Genomic DNA, 22,500 nt, shown 5'->3' on the forward strand with positions numbered 1-22,500 from the left:
ATTGGTTATTTTCCCTAAAACTATATATATATATATATATATATATATATATATATATATATATATATATATATATATATATATATATATATATATACTAGCTGAATGACCTGGTGTTGCCTGGATTACTACTGTTCTTATTCACATTAGTAAACAATAAATATAAAGATATATTCTCATAATTATTACAAAATGTCTCTATTTTACTTTTGAAAATATCCGTATTGTAATGATAATAGAATTTCGAACTGAAAATCTGTCAATGTTGAAGCACCTCAGGGTAAATAATAATCATTGTGTAACTTTTTGTTGGTGTCGAAATGAATAAATTGTTGCTGCTTCCAACTCGCGACCAAGTAACATAGTGTTGACCGTGTGAGAAGCATGTAGTAGAGAGATCAAGTACAACTACCTTGAGGATTTGACCCTGAGATTTCTTAATTGAAATACCAAAACTTATTGCTGCCAAATCAGCTATATTTTCTTGTTGGTTTCTAAAACCAGAATAATATTTCAGTGTATAGTGATAATAGTTAATGCTGCTTAAACCGTAACTCTCCATGATGACAAGGAAAATCCAAACAGTGCTACTTCAAAGTGAACGCTGTTGTTCGTTCAACGTCCAGAGCGCAACTAAACTAAACTCTTTCAAAATCGGCGCGTTTCACTGTTGGGCGGAAGTTGTTGCTTGTATTACTACATCGCCAACCCTACTTGGCTGGCGTCTGCCCAAGCACAACTAAATTATGTCACAGCGATAAAATAGTTCTGTCATATCTCACTACATTTGTATATGTATGCGTAGATGTGTGTGTGTTTAATTGTTTGAGGCCTAACGTATAAAAATTATCACACACACACACTCGTACGCACATACACTCTGGCATACAGTCACATATATATACTAAGACAGACGCACACAGAAATACATTCATGCACACCTCGGGCCTAACTCTGTCCTTGTGTGTCTTCCTTGGTCTTTAGATGTGTGTGTGTCGCCACAAAAATGTATGTATACAGACAGACACATACACCCTCTCATACACTCACGCACATATACTTCTCAGTCATTGGCCTAACGTACGTAACAAATGCACAAATACGCACATTCATACACACACATGCACACACTCACAAGCACATACACTCATATAGAAAATGTGACCTCGTGGTGGTGGTGTGGTTAAAAATGTCGTTTACGATTGTTGACTTATAGAAAGATTATTATGTTAAATGTTTGTAATGCAACTATGTAAATTAAAATGAAGTTCATTTGGTAGCCGAAAGATTACTAAATCTTTTGATAACCGATAAGTCAAAATCGGCAACTTAGTTATCAAATCCATAAGGAATGCGCACGCACACGCACTCACACACACACACGCACACACACACAATCACACACACAAACACACACACACACACATACACAGACATACTGATTTAAGAAATAAGATATAAACATACACACACAAACACATATGTATGCATGCACTGTGTGTGTCTTTAGTAAAGTGTGATGTGTCTGCATCTACATGCATGTGTGTCTATATTTGTGCGCCTGTATGTGTATTCTCTCACACACACACAAGTGTCCAAAGATGGGTTAACATTGTTTCGAGGTCCATTAATTGAAGCCGTACTTGTTTGCTTGGATGAAGAGAATGGTCAGACTACAGATAAAGTACGAGAGATAGAAATAGAAAGAGACAAACAAAATGGTCAATGAAAGATACTTTACGGCAAAGAAATGTCATATCTGTTGTAAAAGCATTTTAGCTTAAAACTAAACGTTAACGAAGCATCAAGGAGTAAAAATACGAACACCAATCGAATTAGCAGGGAATGTGTAACTAATAAAGAAATGTTTTATATGAAAACTCATACAGTATTACTATGTTACTGCAAACGCATTTTAACTGAAACCCAAAACTTAATGCAACATTACTGAGTAAGAATATGGACTGGAACTGAATTAAAGCGATTTTGACGTGACAAAGGCTATCAGAATCGTTGCCGTCTCAGACGAACATGTTCAGTATCTTTAAGTTCTCAGATCGAATCTTGCCTAGGTCACATTTGTCATTTATCTTTTTGAAAACAATAAAAGAAGTTAATATTACAGCGGGCAACAGATAGTCGGACTGTTCGAACGTTGGATAAAATGGTTTGGAGGTAATTCTAAGCTATTTATGACAACACTGATACCGAGCAGCGTTGGGTAGAGGACTACCACCGATTCCACCGGCTGGAAGACTACCACCGGTACCTACTACTTTCTTTAAATTCCTTTCATTTCGCTCTATTTTTTTTTACGCTATCTTCCTCTACCTCTTCATTCTCTCCTTTATCTTCTTGGTTACCTCTGTACATAATATTCTTATGCCTATACACCTTACTTTATCCTAAAGCCAATCCTTAAACCCTCCCCACTCTATCTACCTCTCTTTCTGTTTGCTTACTTTTCTTTTACTACTTAATAGCCACCTCCGCTACCATTCTGTTATTGAAAGTTGATATGTTCGTGTCATTTTTTATCTGAATGTTTACAATATCAGGATTTTAACCCACATGGACCTACGCAGGATTGCACCTAAGGACTTATGCACTTGCATCTACAACATCGGAAAGTTGAATTGTGAACTTTTATGCATCTTTTTTCTTCTCTCTCTTCATCTCCTTATTCCTTTACTCACTTCCTCTATGTCGTGATTTTATTAATATATGCCATTCTCATTTTCCCTATTTTCCCTACCTGTCTCTGATGATGGAATATCCCATACTCGGGGATATCCCAGAAACGTTATGTTTAGAATTAATATAAGAATTATTAATAAGGTACGAAAATGGAGAGTTGGTAACGTATAGTTAATTTATTTGTATCATAGTTTGAAGTTAAAATTTGAATAAAAATGCATTTTAAAAAAGTAAAAAAACAAACTAAGAAAAACCCTACAAAAGTCCCGCATATGTTTCGATTCTGGCCCCTTAGTAACACATAGTTCGAAGCATTTGGGTCAAATAAATGGTCCAAACTATGCATTATTAAGGGCCTAGAATCGAAACATATGTAAATTATTTTTTGAGTTGTATTTAAATTTTAACTTCAGACTGATACAAATAAATTAACTATATGTTCCCAACGCTACATTTTCTTCCCTTATTATTAATACTTATATATATATATATATATATATATATATATATATATATATATATATATATATATATATATATATATGTATATATATATATATATATGTATATGCATAGATGAAATTATATTTATATATATACTTAAATATACATACATATATAAATATATACATTTATATATAATGCATTTATATATATATATATATATATATATGAATTCATTCATCCATTCATGTATATACGCATAAATGCACACACACACACACACACACACACACACACACACACACACACACACACACAGATACACAGACATAGGTGATGAGTTGTTAACTATCAAATGCACAAATCCGTGGCTTTTGGAGTAATTGATATTTGCTGATTGGAGAGAGAAGTGGTTAAATTACAGTTTTCTTTTCATCAGTAAAGAATTCCTTCAGGTATGTTTGACTGTTTTATCATTGGGTACCAATGAAGATTATGTCACTCGACACACATTGTGTCCGATGATGGTTGATGTGAAATTACTTATTCGTTTCAAGTTAAACTAGTGATTTAATGACTCGGCTCATGTGGTTTAAAAGGATAATGGAGTAGTAGGGCATAAAGGATTTCATGTTACGATGATTATAAACAAACACACACGCGGACACATACACACACACACACACACACACACACACACACACACACACACACACACACACACACACACACACACACACACATATATATATATATATATACATACATCTTATATAATTTCTATAATACCTAGTTTTGTTGTCCTTATTTAACACCATGTCAGTTCTGGATGAACAGATCTATGACCAAAGGTATTCCATGGACTTAAAGGATTTAATATTGATCGTATATTCTTTTATATATATATATATATATATATATATATATATATATATATATATATATATACACGCATATATATATGCACATATATATATGAATATGTATATAATATATATACATATATATGCATATATATATTAATATATATATATATATACATATATATATGCATATATATATATATATATATATATATATATATATATATATATATTCATATATATAAATATCTATATATATGCATATATATATATATATATATATATATATATATATAAATATATATATATATATATATATATATATATATATATATATAAAAAATATATATATATATATATATATAAAATATATATATATATATAAATATATATATATATATATATATATATATATATATAAATATATATATATATATATATATATATATATATATATATAAATATATATATATACATATATATATATATATATATATATATATATATATATATATATATATATATATATATAAATATATATATATATATATATATATATATATATATATATATGCATATATATATGCAAATATATAAATATATATATATGTATATATATGTATATATATTTACACACGCAGATTTGTATGTGTGTATGTGTGTGTGTATACATACATTCAATCTCCACTCATGACTGCTGTATGTGTCTCCATTTTGAAAGTGCCAGCTACCTTAACTGCTGGCATTGAGAAGCTCACAAAGACCTGGACCACAATCCTCTCACTTAGAATAGAGAGTGGAACGATCCGCTCCAATGCTATAAATATTTCAAAGGAAACGTTCGAGGGAGATAGTCCCTCTGTACTTCTGTTCCTTTTGGCATTAAAACCATTGGCATTCCTGCTACAAGAAACAAGTGGCTACATGCTAGGGTCTGAAACTGCAAGAGATATTAATGTAACCCATACTTTCTTTGTGGTTGACCTTAAAATCTATACTAAAAATATTAACAATGCAAAAAAAAAAAAAATGAACACATTGACAACTGGAATTAATAATAACATTGTCAGCTAACATAGGAATGGAATTTGGCCAGAAATGTTCTATTTAAGTGTTGAACAGGGAAAATCAAACACTCAGACACAAATCCTGTGCATCAATGGTCTCACTATCTTTTCTGTCCCACACAAAGAAGGCTACGATTACCTTGGCATTGATGAAGATATATCATACCAAGGTACTGTGAATAAAGATAAAATGACCTATGGATATTACACCAGACTAAGCAATATATGGCAGTCCGAACTCTCCTCTTGCAAGAAGATAATATCCCACAATGCATTTTCAGTACCATTGCCCATTTCTACATTTGGGATAGTTGACTGATCTGTAGAAGAAATCCACTTCATAGGCATTAAAACCCGCAAGATGCTAATATCAACTGGAAATCTCGATAACAATAGTGATATCGACAGGCTCTACTTAAGAAGAGATAAAGGAGGTAGAGGGCTGAGATTAGTGCTGACAGCCTTCGAATATCGCATACTCTGTCAGACAGAACTTGCTAAGCAACAGAAGCAAAAATAGATACAGTATCTTAGTGCTGAAAAGTGGAGAAAATAATATCCTACGTGTTGGAAGTGAACTCTCTTCCTGATGATCTCCCATACAACCCCAAATCAGCTGGAAAAGAATATATATACACGCACAAGGAAAAAGTTCACACACACATAAGTACACACATACACACACATACCCCCACACACTCTTATCTAGATGGTAGGCATAACACATAATTTTGTCCAAGTTGTGTTGGGAGAAAAGCAAAGGAATTATTCTCAAATTACAAATATAACTTAAATGTTGTTTTTGTGTGGTTGTTTACTTTGCTTAACACATAATCATTCGAACCGTGACCATGGATTTTTTTTGTCTTAAGCATAGTATAACTCACATTACTGAATGCGCTTTGCTAGAATAATAAAGAACCTTATACAACGTGATCTGAGAAAGATTTGACTGCTATTTCAGATTCTTCGAGCGACCGCCTTCCTGTCCAGTTTGCTACGATATAAACAGTACACGATCAGCCTTATAGTTATCATTCCCTACAACATTTCCATATCTTTTGTCGTTGTGTTTGAATCAAGTTAATTATCATATTAGTTAGATCTAAATCAGCTGGATGAATTATCATTATTATATTATTGTAAAACATTGATAACGTTTCATTTCATTGCTTTTTATTGATTTTGAGATTATTTATGATATCACTTACGCAAGTGTGAGAGAAACTGCTATCGTTCCGGTCCGTTCTACAGATTCTTAAATAAGTATATTAGCATTTAAGGATCTGAGTGGCATGGCAATTGTTTGAATTATATTCACCTACGAAATGTTTGGAAAGAAAATATAATCATGCAGAAAATTGAAATCGTTTATAAGCATATGCACACACACACACACACACACACACACACACACACACACACACACACACACACACACACACACACACACACACACACACACACGTCTCTCTCACTCTCTCTCTCTATATATAAATATATATATATATATATACATACGTATATGTATATGTACGTATGTACATATAAAGCTAAATCTTTATGGACAGGAAACGTCACACAGGTGGATCAGTTAATAATGATCTTATCCAACATATACCCTTCTCAGACTCACTTACTTATTGCAACGGTCCTCCAATATTTCTAAGCCATGTAAAAGAACGCGGAAGGTTGGGCGTCCATAAGGTCACCTGGAGGAGGATGTATGACGTTGAAAGACCCGAAACGCCCGATGATACCAGGCACATCACTGAAAACGTGTCCAGATGCATCAGTTGTTGATGTATGCACACAATAACAACAACAACAACACACACACACACACACATATATATATATATATATATATATATATATATATATATATATATATATATATATATATATATATATATATATTTGTATATACATCTGTATATACATATATACGTATACATATACGTATATATATATATATATATACATACATACATACTTAGTCGCGTAACACACTTAGTCGCGTTAACAAAGGGATGTGGGTCTGACCCCCATGCCGATAGTAAAGACTTCTATTTTTGTGTCGAGAGCTTATATGCCCCTTTATTAGTCTATTTTCCTTAGTCATTACACACACACACAAATATATTACACACACTTCATAGACACATATATATACATATACAGACACTCGTAACTATGTCCCATATAAAACTTTACTCTCACTTTTCCTGTCATCGAAAACCTGGAGAAGCAAGTTCAAAACTCAGCTACAAGATATAGTTCTATTTTTCTTAAAAAACATATTTTCCATTCTAAACTGTCGTTGTTCATCTGTACAGGTGTACACTAAGTTTTACTTTGGGTTATTAATGAGTATCAAATTTAAAGATTAGTCCAATATTAATAGTTTTGCAGTCTACGCTTTTAAATATTTGCGAGAAATGTGGTAATAACATTGGTTTTAAATTTTGGCACACGGCCAACAATATCGGGGGATGAAGTAAGCTGATTACATTGACCCAGTTTTTAACAGGTAGTTCTTTAATCGACCCCGCGAGGATGAAAGGCAAAATAGTCCACGGCAGCATTCGAACTCTGAACGTAATGTTGGAAGAAATGCTGCTAAAGATTTATTCCGGTACAGTAGTGATTCTGCTGAGTCGCAGCCTTATGTTGTGTTAATAATAAAGTAAACCAAGGCAGCGAGCTGGCAGAATCGCTAGCACGCCGGATAGAATGCGTAGTCTTTAGTTTCTGAGTTCAAATTCCGCAGTGTGGAACCGGATCTAATAACAATTTCATCTTTGGCGCTGATTTTTCTGAGCAGCAGACGGAGACGGCAGACAGCAGTCAGTATACAGTTGCAGTGAACCAGCAGTAGACCAGAGAGCTGTGACAACATAAAAACAATGAACGGCGGTGGCGGCAGCAACAAACCATGACAAGCTAACAACAAGAAACTTATGACAATAGCAACATTCATACGTAGTTCAACAACAATAAGCTTCGAATTATCCTGGTGTTTGTCGTTGATAGTAACAACGTTTATTTTGTTAACGATAAAAATAAATACTTTTTTAGTAAAAAATCTCAAACAAATTTTTGTGTTTCTTTATCATAGCAGGTACAATACAAGATGGCGAAGATCAGAATGCCTTTGTTCATTGGTCTGTTACATCAGTGCTTACATGGAATTAAAAACAACAATATTATTGTCTACTAATTAGTAAACACTCATGTCTTTTCGACGAAGCGTTTGGTCTGAACGATTGACAACTCTGCTTTAAAGTATCAAATTTATAATAGTGTTAATTTTAGCATTTTATTTAGGGAGAAAGACAGTCATTACAGGATCTGTGGGGCTAATGGGTGGCAGAGAGGAGAAAGGTAACCTCGAACCAGGTCCCAATGTTCGCAAATGAGTGGGATCCGCTGACGTTACCCAAGGTGCCAGGCAGTGATGTTAAACAGGTTGACGGGAAGACCATGCGAGATTCGAATTCATAACGCAAGGTTTCTGTGAAAATACTTCCAGCAGTCCAGCTCTATGGACTGATAAGTTTTTATAAGCGTCAAAAGAATGAAAATTATAGTTGACCTGGGTGGGATTTGAACTCAAAGCGCAGAGAGTTGGTCGAAATACCGCCAAGCAGTCTGCTCACCTCTACCAATTCACTCTCTATGCTTTAAGCAGTCTTAAACTATATTGGTTTCGAATTTTGGTACAAGGCCAGCAATTTCAAAGGGCGGGTAGGATAATTGCTTTGATCCCAGTTCTCAACTGGTACTTATTTTATCGACCCCGAAAGGATGAAAAGTAAAGTCAACCTCAGCGGAATTTGAACTCAGAACATAAAGACGGACGAAATGCCGCTAAACATTCTGCCCGGCCTGCTAACAATTCTGCCAGCTCGCTACCTTAAATATATCAATACTTCTAATACATTGCATAAATAGTGTTAACAGCCTTTCTACTATATGCATAAGGCCTGAAATTTGTTGGAGGAGGGAGCTAGTCAGTTACATCGATACTGAGGTTCAACAACCCCGAGAAGGATGAAAAGCAAAGTCGACCTCGGCAGAATTTCAGATCAGAACGTAAAGACTAATGAAATACTGCTAAGCATTTTGTCCGGTGTACTAACGATTCTGCCTGCTCATTGCCTTTATAAATATATTATTAGTATACTATATTAAAAGTCTAGGTGAAGCCAATGCTGTTTACTCATTATTCAATTCCTTCGGCGTTTATTTTAATTATATAGCTTGTCGCTTGTTTTCAAACTACTTTCAATTCTAGAATTCTTGAAAACTTCATGAAAATTGGCTCTTCTGATGTTAATGATATAGCGTTTCATATCAAGAGGCACAATGTAAAGAATCACAACGAGCTTTCGATAAACTGTTTAAAGTTTATTAGAATTCGTCAGAGTAAAAATCTCTGAAATAGAGATTTTACACTTAAGACTCTTATTAGTTTTCTAATGGAGTATTAACATCCGCTGATCACTTATTTTTCGAATGGAATTTCATTAAACATGAATCAGGTGTTAACGAGATTAATTGTTCAATCTAATTGTTGAATACGATCTATAAGTCTTTGATGTTATTACCCATTATTTTGTGCTGTATCCTATTTCATTTCATGAGCTTTTGCCACTGGTGGATGCGGTAGCCATATATCTTTATATTCGCATCATTAATTAACAGTCTATAGAAATTTGCAAAAAAAAAACAAAAGTAAAGAAACAAAAAAGTAAAAGGTATTTTTAGAAATTTTCAGTGAAGCTAGTTTAAACATTGTCTGTGTTCCAGCGGTATCCGAACGGATATACAGAATTACACAACTAAATAATGCAATAAAACACTTTCAATAATATCTTTAAACAAGGAAAGAGGATTGATTGTCTGAGTTAAAATTGGTAGTGACTTCATGCAAACAGTACACACCAAATTTGTTTGATTTCTTCTTTTTTTCGTTATTTGTCCTTTGGCCTGACCGTCAAAGTTGTGTTGATTATTGCAAAATCAATGTATACATAGATGAATAAAAATATTAAATCAGAACAGAGACGGAAACAGATAAAAACAATTCGATCATCACTTATTTTTCCCAGGTTCATTGTCAATAATTACTGTTGTAAAAACTGCCATATGATCAATAATAATGCATTAGATGCTTATCCAATACAATAACAGTATAAAGCAATTATTTGAACCATTTCAATATTTTGATATAACAAATCTATATGAAGATAACAACTGATTTCCATATTGCTTGTGGTAGAAATGTAATTGATGTGCTGCAACGGAGGCTGATGAAATATCTGACGCCAAAAGCAAATAAAACAAGTCTAATTTCAGTTTAGAAATATATGTGAACTATAATAACCTGTTTATAACCAAAATGTAATATATCTTACAATTGCGGAAGCTACTTTTATTTTATGAAAAGCTTCCATACTTGTTTTTCTCAATATCAATATTTCAGAGAGGATAACTGTAAATTTATCAGAAACTTTACCCTATATTCACCAACCGTTTCATCGCATTTCGATCATAAATCTAAAATCCGAATATTTTTAAAAGTCTAATATTATATATTATATATATCCGCTTGAGTGTTATCCGGCATATGACAAGTAATTTTGAAAGCATGCCTTTGCTGCCATGAGTCATATACGAGAAAATATGGGTATACACACAAGAATTATAATTTAACTTTTATCAAATTCTTGATTCTTATACAAAATCATGAAATGAACAATAATTTTCAAAAGAAGAACAATTATCTTAAAAGTAAAATTAAATAAAAGAAAATAATGACGTACATATTCATTCTTAATATATTCTAGCAGATTCGAACTTGAAAATACTAACCGCTGTTGAATTCTGTCTACAGAGAACAACTGTTTATTTCTCATTTGTATAAGTCCTCTATCAATTACTCAATCTCCTCTGCCTCTATGAGTTATTCTCTCTCAGTGTGTATAGTGTTTCTTTACTCATTATATGCCATCAAGCCTAGTGTGTGCGCACATCTTACACTTCTTATGTTAGCTTGGTATCTCACGTTTGGTTTCTCACTTTCTCTCTATCTAATGTAAGCGTGACCGGAGAAACCATCCAACCAACCAGCCAGCCAACCAAACAATTTTATTGTCTATTATTATATACAGACATTATACAATCTGCAGAATTGATAATGATAATTAGTTTCTGTCTGTTTTAAACCAATAGCTATACTAATATATTAAAATTGAAATCTTTGTCTAAAGCAAACAGCAAATTTCTAATATGAGAAATACGGAATGATTTCGTTTCGTGTTTATGATGTCTGAAATGATATCAAAACATTTGTGTTACCTTCGCTGGCGTTTTTAAAGGCCGCTGCATTATTGAGAAGATTTCTGTTCAAGTGCAGGCAAATATCCGCTTGTAAACATTCAGGGAAGCCTTTTAAAACCTACAACAGAAAGAACATAAAAAAAATGATTGCTTGGTTACAGTAAAGTAAAAAGCAATCAAATTCTGGCGGAAAGAGAAATTGCATAAATGTCATCACATAGAAATCACGAAAAACTGTCCTCTTGGCTCTGTTTTCATCTGTTAAAAATAAATGATTAATATATATGTATATATATATATATATATATATATATATATATATATATATATATATATACATATATATACTCAAACAATCATACATGTATTCATACAATCATATAGATATATTCATACAATCATATATATATATATATATATATATATATATATATATATATATATATATATATATATATGTAGTGAAGAAGAGTGAAAAGTAAATATATGCAAGTAATTGCTGGTGGTAAAATACATTTTATGTTAGGTATTTCAAGAAACATGTAATTTAGAACATTCTATTCACAATGAGGAAGATGTGTTAGGAACTCGACTAACATTTTAATTTATTAACTAAATATTAAAAATATTGTGAATAATATGATCTCAGTGGCCCATCTTGGAGACAAAATTCCGCTTAATTTAATAATTCATGTAAGCAATTAAGAACTTTAATAGTATTACAAGAGAAAATTAGTTAGCTTCAGAGAAATATGACAGCCATTCTGTGGTCGCTCGATTTGCCAGAAGTAGCAGACAAATGTTCATCATATTTCACAATATTGTTTTAAAAAGATGTAATACTAGATTTATGATGCCTGAGAATTATCATGCATGGAGTCTCTTTTATCACAGGGCCATCTGGCGTTAAAAGTTAATGACAAATTTCGTGAAATGTTACAAGATCTGAACTTCAGAGAGGAATAACAATAATTTGGCAATTCTAATTATCAACATGATCACAGAGGTCCAGAAGGGTTTTGATAGGCTGGTATGCTCTGCGAAATGGGAAGAATCCAAACTTTTGGTCATTGTTCCTTCATTAGCGTATAGAAAATGTAGCACTGTCATCGGCTTGGTCGCAGGGTCAGCATATGGCGATTGGAATATGGCTCGTGATGTTGGGATAGGAAGTCATCACTTGACTTTATTTTGCATACTTATTTAATCAGTTTAAATGGGGAGGTAAATAATAGCCATCTTATGAAAGAATAAATTAAACTAAAACAATTAGCAATGTTGTTGTTGTTGGCATCCATTTGTCTCGGGAGACAATGGAGTTGCGCATAAATTAATCCAGACTGGTTTTTACATTTCATGTCCTCTCCAGTTTCTTCTCCAGTTTTGCGCAGAAAAAAAACTGAGAAGAAAAGAAAAGATAGAAGAAGAGATAGAGAACAGTTAAATGCTTCTGTTGTTAAATTGTTTTGTAATCTCATTGAATTGGATGATCTTATGTATGGTTGGTGGACTCTTGGAAATAAAGTGGATCTCTAGTTTTGACCTTGGAAATAAATTGGACCTCTAGCCTTTTAATGCCATTTTAAAAATGTACTCTATCTTAGACTGGTAAGTCTTGCGTTCGAACAAATGTCATATTTCCGAATAAACCCGATAAGAGCGTAAAGGTGATTCCATACGCATCTATTCCTAGGCATTAATTTTTGTCAATGCAGAATAGTCTTGTGAAAATTACCCCTATTCGATATATTATTTTATCAACGAGTAACTATCGGTAAGTTATTTATAAATCTAATAACAGTTGATAAATATCAAATTTCACTTCACAATGTAATTTTCATGTAATTGTAGTCCATTTATAGCACACACACACACACACACACACACACAGATGTATATATATATATATATATATAAATATATTTCAAATTTCCAACGTGTATATATATATATATATATATATACACACATACACATATATACATATATATCAAATATATATGTATATGCGTGTGCGTATATATGTTTGTGTGTGTATACACAATATATTGTAAAAAAAAAACATCAGTTCATTTCGTACTTCTTTTTTATTTAATTTGTATTGATTTCAAATTTTGGTACGTGACTAGAAATTTCGGGGAAATGTGTAAATCGATTATATTAACCCGTTATTCAACCGGTACTTGTTTTAACGAGCCCCGAAAGGATGAAAGATAAAGTTTACTTCGGCAGAAATTGAACTCAGAACATAAAGACAAACGAAATGTCGCTACGAATCTTGCCCGGTGTGCTAACGACTCTGCCAGTCCGCTGCCTTATATTTTTTATATTTTAAGAAAGTAAAATAAAGGAAATGTGTTGTGTTAAGTACAACTTGATGAGGCAAAATTAGGCAAAAATGTCGACGAAGTAGAAAGTCAGAAAGAATTAAGTTCTAGTTTAGAAATATTTCTAATACTTTTCAAATGCAGTTAGATATTGAGAATAGAGCAATCTGACCGTTAGACGGGCATGAAGGAATCCCAGGGGAAAATATATAGCTGAAAGTTTGCAAAGCTAAATGGTTTATAACTGAGGGTCGAAGCTATATTCATTTGGTGAAAAAAAAAAAAAAAGAAGCATTTTTCCTACAGTGGATGTGTATAGTATAATTAAGAAAGCACTGAGTAACTGAGAGGGTAAGATGTATTGATTGGGGTCCGACTGTTGTATTCCACGTACAATAAGCAAAAAGACAGTATAGCATGTTGTGGAGGGGAGAGAATCGTAGAGTAAATATAGATTAGAGTTAAATGATTTTTTTTTTATATATAAAATTGGCATCTCGTGGAAATATCACGTTCAAAAGAGGCAGTAATTCAAAGACCTTATACTGACCTCGAAATGATTTAATCAAAAAGAGACGTTAATACTTCACAGAAACTGTTTTTCTGGCATATCGTATCAGTAGGGGTAATGTTGTGTTTATATATATATATATATATATATATATATATATATATATATATATATATATATATATATATATGTGTGTGTGTGTGTGTGTGTGTGTGTGTGTGTGTGTGTGTGTGTGTGTGTGTGTGTGTGTGTGTGTATGTATGAATGTATATTTATATTTATATATATTTGTTTATATATATATATATGGTAATATATATATAATATAAACCATGGGAAAGAGGGAGAGAGAGGGAGAAGGAATGAGGAGAGTGGGAAAGAGAATGAGACAGAGGGGAATTGTTCTTGGTACAACAGCTTTAGATAAGGCCTGAAACCGATAGATATTTTCTTTAAAGATATGCGAAAGGCAGCATCTAGATGCTAATGGTGCTAATAATAATGCTGTTGATTATGATGGTGACGACGACGACGACGACGACGACGATGATGATGGTAACGATGACGACGACGATGATAGTATTGATGATGATGATGATGTTGATAAGGAGGAGGAGGATGATGGGGAAGGGAAATAAGCCGATGAAAGGGAATAAGAGAAGGAAAATTAAGGAGAGCGAGAGAAAAGGAGAGTTGAAGATGGCGTCGATTTGGAGGATGATGGAGATGCTGTGCAAGGTTAATAATGCTGCTAATATTGGTTTGCGTTCGATAATCAAGACTAGTTTCACGTAATTCATGCTTCCATCATCTGAGATTGGTGTGAATTTCTTCAGAACACATTTATGTTTGCTAAATCAGATTTGTTCTTCAACAACGTGCGGAATGAAGAAAGTATCAAATAACAACGAGACAACTTATTGCTTGATGCTATAAAAACTACCAAAGCAAACAGATTGAGAAATAAATCGAACTGGGCGTGATTTTCACTTAATCCGAGAGATAATACCAACAATTAAACAATTTTTTTCTCAATCATCAAATCTTTTGGACAATGTTATTATTGTTGGAGCATGATGGAAATGCCTTGTTAAAAATGATGGACTGTGAAGAAATTTTCTTGAAGTTTTCTATTTGTTTTTTATTTTCATGAACTAATACTCTGTGAATAAGTGTTTTAAATTGAATTTATCAGTTTTTCTCCCTTTGTTTTTACACTTGTAAATATCGTTTTTATTTCATTGCTTACAATTAGTTGTTATTTTTGTTTCATATATATCTTAGTAATTTAATGTTATCTTCTACTTCATTCCTACTACATCCGCCACCATCAAGCTCTCTAAACACCATCATATAAAGGAAGAAATACCGCTACTTTTACTGCTGTCATCACGATTACAGTTTATTAACATTGCTGTCATTTAATATCTTTGCCCATATAACTATACTCTTCTTCATTTTATTCTCTCGCTCATCCTTCAAATATTCAGCCAATTACTTCTCTATAAACTGATCTTCGTTCCTAATACGTTGTTATTTGCTGTTGAGCAAATGTTCCTCTATAGTACCTCGACCATATGCTTTAGAAACACAATTTTACAGCTAATCCATTTCAGGTCAGTTCTTACAATCGAATTAATCCTTCACCAATAATGGATCATAGAATTACACCTATTATTCGTTGATACTTTCAATATTTACCCTCTTTCCTGTCCATTCATTTTTTATTTTGTTCCATCTTTTACGAATAGGTTTATTTCATTTTATTTTATTCCACACACAGATACACACATCACGCACACACACACGCATACACTCACACACATATTGATTATGTTACCAGCGTTTTTGATTCCTCCTCCCAGTAGAAATTCTGTCGCCATTCGTAGATTGATCGATTTTGTATTCAAACAAGAACAATGGTATATATATATATGTATGTATGTATGTATATACAAAGATTCCCTTTCAAATTTAATAAAACATGTGAGTATTATTTCAATACAAATGGTCAGCAAATATAATTAATCATTCAGAAGAAATTATTTTAGAGTTGGTATATTAAGAAAACAAATTATTCACATTCATTATAATCTTGCTTTTGGGTCAACACATAATGACAAAGGAAAGTATATTTTGTATTAATTTTGCATATAATTAACTGGTGGCTAGAAACTATATCAAATATCCAAGGGAGAGTTAAGTTAACAGGAACAGTGTTGGAAGTTGTTGATCGTTAATGGTAAAAGAAATCATTGGGGAACAATATGTAATAAATTTGTTCAAATATGTTGAATCAGACGATGGAGAGATTGAGAGAAATGGCGGCCGACGAACAGATATTTTCCTACACACCATTTTGAGATATAGGCGCGCTCTTGACGCGTAGATATGATAGTTATAACGTACGGTTTTGACTGCAAGTGTAGTTGAATACTGTTTAACTTTCTATAATTGCATTTACATACAAAGAAACCACAACGGAGCCAAGCTGTAGGAACAACACTTACTAAAGTTATTCTAACAAGGGAATATCTACGTGTTCTGTGATCTGTTAAAAATATCAGCCAAATATTCATCAACTCACTGAGTGCTCCTCTAAAAACGGGCGGGAATATCGTAGATCTTCGTATATAAATAAAAAGGAAATTTGAAGGCTGATTTATCTTTGACCTTGTGCGTGCTCTGTTAGGTTGAATTAGGACTATACACCAACAGTAACAACGGAATCAAAGATAATAAAATAATTAGTGGTAATAAAGTATTAATGATTATAAAATAAAGAGGCTACGAAAAAAAGATGCGTACTCATGGTCGCATGAGATTATAGATGCGCAACTAGAAAATTCTTCTCCAAGCTGGAGGCCTGGACAAAGCTTTATCTATGGAAGATTTGCCCATGCCAAAAAATCTACTCTTGATGCTACTGATGTTGTCCACAAAAAGTAAGGCCGATATAGCTTGGCAACAGTGCCGCTACTGATATTGATGTCCGAGTGTAACTCAAGACATCTTACTCCACACTAGCAATTCCAGGAATTCCATCATTCTGAACTTTATCTTTCGGATCCGAATGATAGGGAGCAAAGTTGACGTCGGCGATGTTTGAAGTTAATGTGAAAAGAGGTGAAACAAATACAGGAATTCTATCCGATGCAATAACGATTCTACCAATTGACAACTTAGAATAATACACCTACAACACATAACGCAATAATACTATAGTAACATTATTACATTAGATAAACCACAAACAAATTTCTACTTTTAGTTCCTCAAATGGCATTTAGATGTGTATCGGAATTTGAAAACGATTTATTGATGTTTTTTATATATATGTATTTTTAGCTAGGAGTGGCTGTGTGATAAGTAGCTTGCTTACCAATCACATGGTTCTGGGTTCATTCCCACTGCATGGTATCTTGGACAAGTGTCTTCTACTATAGCCTCGGGCCGACCAAAGCCTTGTAAGTGGATTTGGTAGACGGAAACTGAAAGAAGCCTGTCGTATATATATATATATATATATATATATATATATATATATATATATATATATATATATATATGTATGTATGTATGTATGTATATGTTTGTGTGTCTGTCTTTGTCCCCCCCACCAACATCACTTGACAACCGATGCAGGTGTGTCACTTAGCGGTTCCGCAACAGAGGCCAATAGAATAAGTACTAAGCTTACAACGAATAAGTCCTGGGGTCGATTTGCTCGACTAAAGGTGGTGCTCCAGTATGGCTGCAGTCAAATGACTGAAACAAATAAAAGAAAAAAAAAGCCACAAGCCATTCTTGAGCAGGAGGACTGCTGTGTTCGTTGCTACACTTATATTGTGTTGAGTCAAAAGTCTTGCAATATTTTGGTAACTAATTTGCTTTATTCCTGAAAATGTACTGTCTGAAGCTATCTTTCTGCTAGTTCTTTGATCCTGCGCTGATACCAGTTCTTATCTTTCGAGGCGAAGAGCTCCTTCTCTGAAACTTCCACCTTTTCTTGGTTGATTAAGCGTCACGAGCGCAGAAAATGGGCCATCTATTGCAACAAATCATAATCCGATTGAGCTAGTCCGAACTATATGCTGGGGGTGTAGCATCAATTCGATTCCCTCAAGTTCCTGGAGTTTATTCCGGCTCGTTCGAGTGGCTTGACGTCTTGCTTTGTCTTGCTGCAGAAGAGTTCGCTTTCTGTTAACCAATGCCAGGTATTTTGCCGCATAATAGCATACATCTGCTTTTCATCCATTGGAAATCGTTGAAATATGTGCCAGTAACGCACCAGGGTCGATGTAATCGATTTCACTCCTGTGAAAATTACTGGCCTTGCGCCAAAGTTTAAAAGTAATATGTAAGTCTTCAAGTGCAAAGCTTTAGTTGGTCCCCGATTCAGCGCCTAAGAACGCAATTAAAAAGAAAAATATTGTGTTTTGCTACGGCACAATACAGTGCAGCTCTGTGCACCTTCAATACGTGGATCTTGTGCTTTGGTCACATGCTTTGTATTGCATTGAAAGTGCATAATCTTTCTACTCTGCCTTCTACTGCTATTTTGTGTGTTTGTATATGCGTAAATCATGTCGTCATCTTTTAAATTTATTTACAAGGCACCTACCATCGAAAACGTCATCGCACTGCTTTTCGAGGTAAAGTGTTAGACTAAATCATGCGTATAGCACAGAAATGTATCCTTTCACGTCCATTTCTATTATATTTCAGAGAGCTATGGAGTAAATTCCAGCCTTTTATTTAGATTATCACCATTTTTGTCAATGGGCGGTTTGTTTACTTCTGGAAACACGGCGATTTGGACGCTTTGTTACCGTACTTTTTATGCATCAACTTCAATGTGTACATTCCCTTTCTAACCTTAGACAGAATAATATGGCTTTATTTGTATTGTGTGTCTCGTATTTTTCTGTGCGTGCGTGTAAGAAGGCGGAATCGACGTGGTATTGTTTTCAGTTTATCCTACGTTACGTGGTGGCCGGTAGCTGACCAGTACGAACTTTTGCAATGCATTACTGATATGAGGTAAAAATCAATACCAGTTCAGTAACAAATCGAATGTATTACATACTCTGCTTTATCATTAACAATTTTCATTACTTTCTGTTCTATCTGATTCGTTGTTATTTAATCGGTGCTAATGGATATTTATTCAGAGCAGTCAAGAAGCGTAATCAAGCAGCCCATATTTTTCTCCATTAAACGATACCCGGTGATCTTTTATTATCATTATATTGTTAACTTCATTATTAAGAACTTATAGTTGTATTTCGTTACGGCCTTCTACGTCCGGAGTTCAAATCTCGCCGAAGCCAAGTGCACGTTTCTCCGGGGTCGATAAAATAACATATCCATCAAGATCTAAGGAAGGTGTATTTGTCTAAACCTTTCTGGTCTATTGCCTATGTAAAATGCAGCAGTAACAACAACAAAAACAAAAACAACAACAATTAAAATAATGGTTTCTCATTACAAGGCCAGAAATTTTGAGGAAATGATGTATTTGACTGGTACTATGTTTTATAGACCTAGGAAAGATAAAAGGCTACATTAACTTCGCAGGTTTCTGAGTTCAAATTTCACAGAAGGCAGCCGTGCATTCATTTCCCCAGGGTCTATAAAATGAAATGCAGGTTGTAGTGTAGTCGACTTACTCTTTCAAATTTCATACCTTCCTTGTGCCTATATTGGAAAGAATTCTTCTTCTTAATTGGTAGGTGGTGAACTAGGAGAATTGTTTACACGCTGGACAAAACGCTTCATGGTATTTCGTCTGTCTTTATGTTCTGAGTTCAAATCCCGATGAGGTCGAATTTACATTTCATCCTATCAGTCTTTGCAGTCTTTCATCCTACACAAGCCTGGCCTTCTTACTTCCAATAATAGTGGTGCTGTGGTATTTTTTACATACCATGCTATGTTATTTTCTTCTGCTCTAATGCTGTGTCTGCATCCAATCAGTCCTTTTCCCCCCTCTTTTTCTTGGTACATACAGTCTATCTGTGTCACATTTTGGGTGGAGTCAACTTCCTTGTCTTTCTGTTTAAGCTGTTTAGTTCGTCTGCTGTCCATGCGATTATTTCTGCTCCATATCTAAGGAGTGAAATCGCCCAGGTGTTGATAACTTCAATCTTATTTCGTCCTTTTAATTTCGACTTTAGGATCAGTCTCAGTCTGCGCATGTACTCCTCCTTAAATTTTTCTGCCATTTTTTTCTCCATGAATTTATCCATTTCCAATATCCCCAAGTACTTATAGCCCGTCTCTTCTATCTGCTTAGGCCGTCCACACATTTGAATTTGGCTCTCTTCAAGACTAACACACCACACATTTTCAGTCCGAACTCCATTCTGATATCAGCACTGAAAGTATACACCGTATCAACGAGGGAACTGACTTGGCATTCATCTTTAGCATAAAGTTTGAGGTCATCCATGAATAACAAGTGGTTGACTTGTTATTCTGCCGAGCTCAACTTTGATTTTCATCCTTTCAGAGATCGATAAAATAAGTATCAGTTCAGCAGTAGGGTCAACGTAACAGACTAGCCCCCTTCCTCGAAATTGATAGCTTTGTCCCAAATTTGAAATTGTTGTTGTTGTTGTTGTTGTTGGTAAGGCAGTGAACTCGCAGAATCGTTGGCATACTGGACGAAATGTTTAGCGGTATTGCGTCCGTATTACTGTTCTGAGTTCAATATCCGCCGAGGTCGACTTTGCTTTCCAACCTTCTAGGGTCGATAAAAATAAATACCAGTTGAGTACTGAGGTTGTTGGAATTGCCTATCCCCCTACCCCAAATTTCAAACCTTGAGTCTATAGTAGAAAATATTATTATCATTGTTGGTATAGTTGCTGATACTGCTGTTGTTATTATTGTTGTTGCTGTTGCTGTTACTGCTGATGCTGTCCTGTATTCCGCTGACAACAAGGCTCTTGAAATTTCAAGAATTGCTCTAAAGATTCTTGCGCAATATAAGATGGCACTTTTCCGCAGTTCGATATTGTTATTTTATTGCTAATTCAAAACATAAAAATAATGATTTTTTAATAGGTTTTCTACTTCAGACTAACTATCAAACCTTAACAAAAGGCCCTATACAGAACGTCCTTTCTAAAAATATGAGCTGTTAATTGGAAATTTTTATAAAAGCTTTCGTGTCCAAGTCCAGGTGGTGTAATTCACTTTGCTGCTGAGCAGTACCTAATTCTTGATATTTCTGCTTCTAATATATAATATTTTCTGAGGCGGCGAGCTGGCAGAAACGTTAGCACGCTGTGCGAAATACTTATTGATAGTTTGTCTGTCTTTATGTTCTGCGTTCAAATTCCGCCGCGGTCGCCTTTGCCATTCATCCTTTCAGAGTCGGTAAATTAAGTACCAGTTGCACACCTGGGGTCGATCTAAGCGACCGGCCCACTCCTCCAAAATTTCGTGACTAGTGTAGAAAAGAATATATTTTCTTTTCTTTTTTTCTTACGTGTGTCAGTGATTAGCTTGCAATTAGGCTCGGGCACTGCCTTGAAGAATTTTTAGTCGAATGAATTGATCCCAGTGGATGGAGGTCAAGCACAGAAAGAAAGACACACGCACACACGCACACACGCATGCACAGACACAAACGCTGCGTGGTAAGAAGCTTACTTCCCAAACACATGGTCTTGAATTCAGTCCTACTACGGGGTACCTTGTGCAAGTATCTTCTACTAGAGCCTCGGGCCGACCAGATCCTTGTAAGTGAATTTGGTAGACGGAAACTGAAAGAAGCCCGTCAGATATGTATGTGTGTGTGTGTGGGAGAGAGAGAGAGAGAGAGCGTTTGTGTGTGTGCATGCATGCGTACGTGCGTGTGTATTTGTTTCTGTGCTTGACCTCCACCACAAGTGCTTGACAACCGATGTTGGTGTATTTATGTCCCCGTAACATGACGGTTCGGCAAAAGAGACCGATAGAATAAGTACTAGGCTTACAAAGAATAAGGCTTGGGATCGATTTCTTTGAGTACAGGCGGTGCTCCAGCATGGCTGCATTCAGATGACGGTAACATCAAAAGCAGTCACGACTGAATGCGTGTTGTGAACTGAAAGAATAGTTGGAAGCTGATCCGGATCTTTTTTCGAAGGTCATCACTGGTGACAAAAGCTGCTGCTACGGAATTTGCAGATGTAGAAGAGGTGAAAAGAAAAGAAAAAAGAGGCATCAAAAGGCACCAATTCTCAAGAGTT

At 34.3% G+C, this 22,500-nt stretch overlaps 1 protein-coding gene across 18 annotated transcripts in view; it reads right to left on the reverse strand.

The window, feature by feature from the left end:
• The window catches only part of LOC106879147 (voltage-gated inwardly rectifying potassium channel KCNH7), a 661,705-nt gene that overhangs the window by 153,499 nt on the left and 485,706 nt on the right, over positions 1–22,500 (reverse strand). For all 18 annotated transcript variants that reach the window (XR_016243164.1, XM_052970719.2, XM_052970716.2 and 15 more), the window contains one exon: positions 11,438–11,537. Coding sequence is in view for 17 of the 18 variants with exons in the window: in XM_052970719.2 (XP_052826679.1) it covers positions 11,438–11,537 (100 nt within the window). In the remaining variant the exon portion in view is untranslated. The remainder of the gene's footprint in view (positions 1–11,437; positions 11,538–22,500) is intronic.

Source organism: Octopus bimaculoides, chromosome 9, assembly GCF_046866305.1.
Source record: "Octopus bimaculoides isolate indiv1 chromosome 9, ASM4686630v1, whole genome shotgun sequence".
Taxonomy (NCBI): domain Eukaryota; kingdom Metazoa; phylum Mollusca; class Cephalopoda; order Octopoda; family Octopodidae; genus Octopus; species Octopus bimaculoides.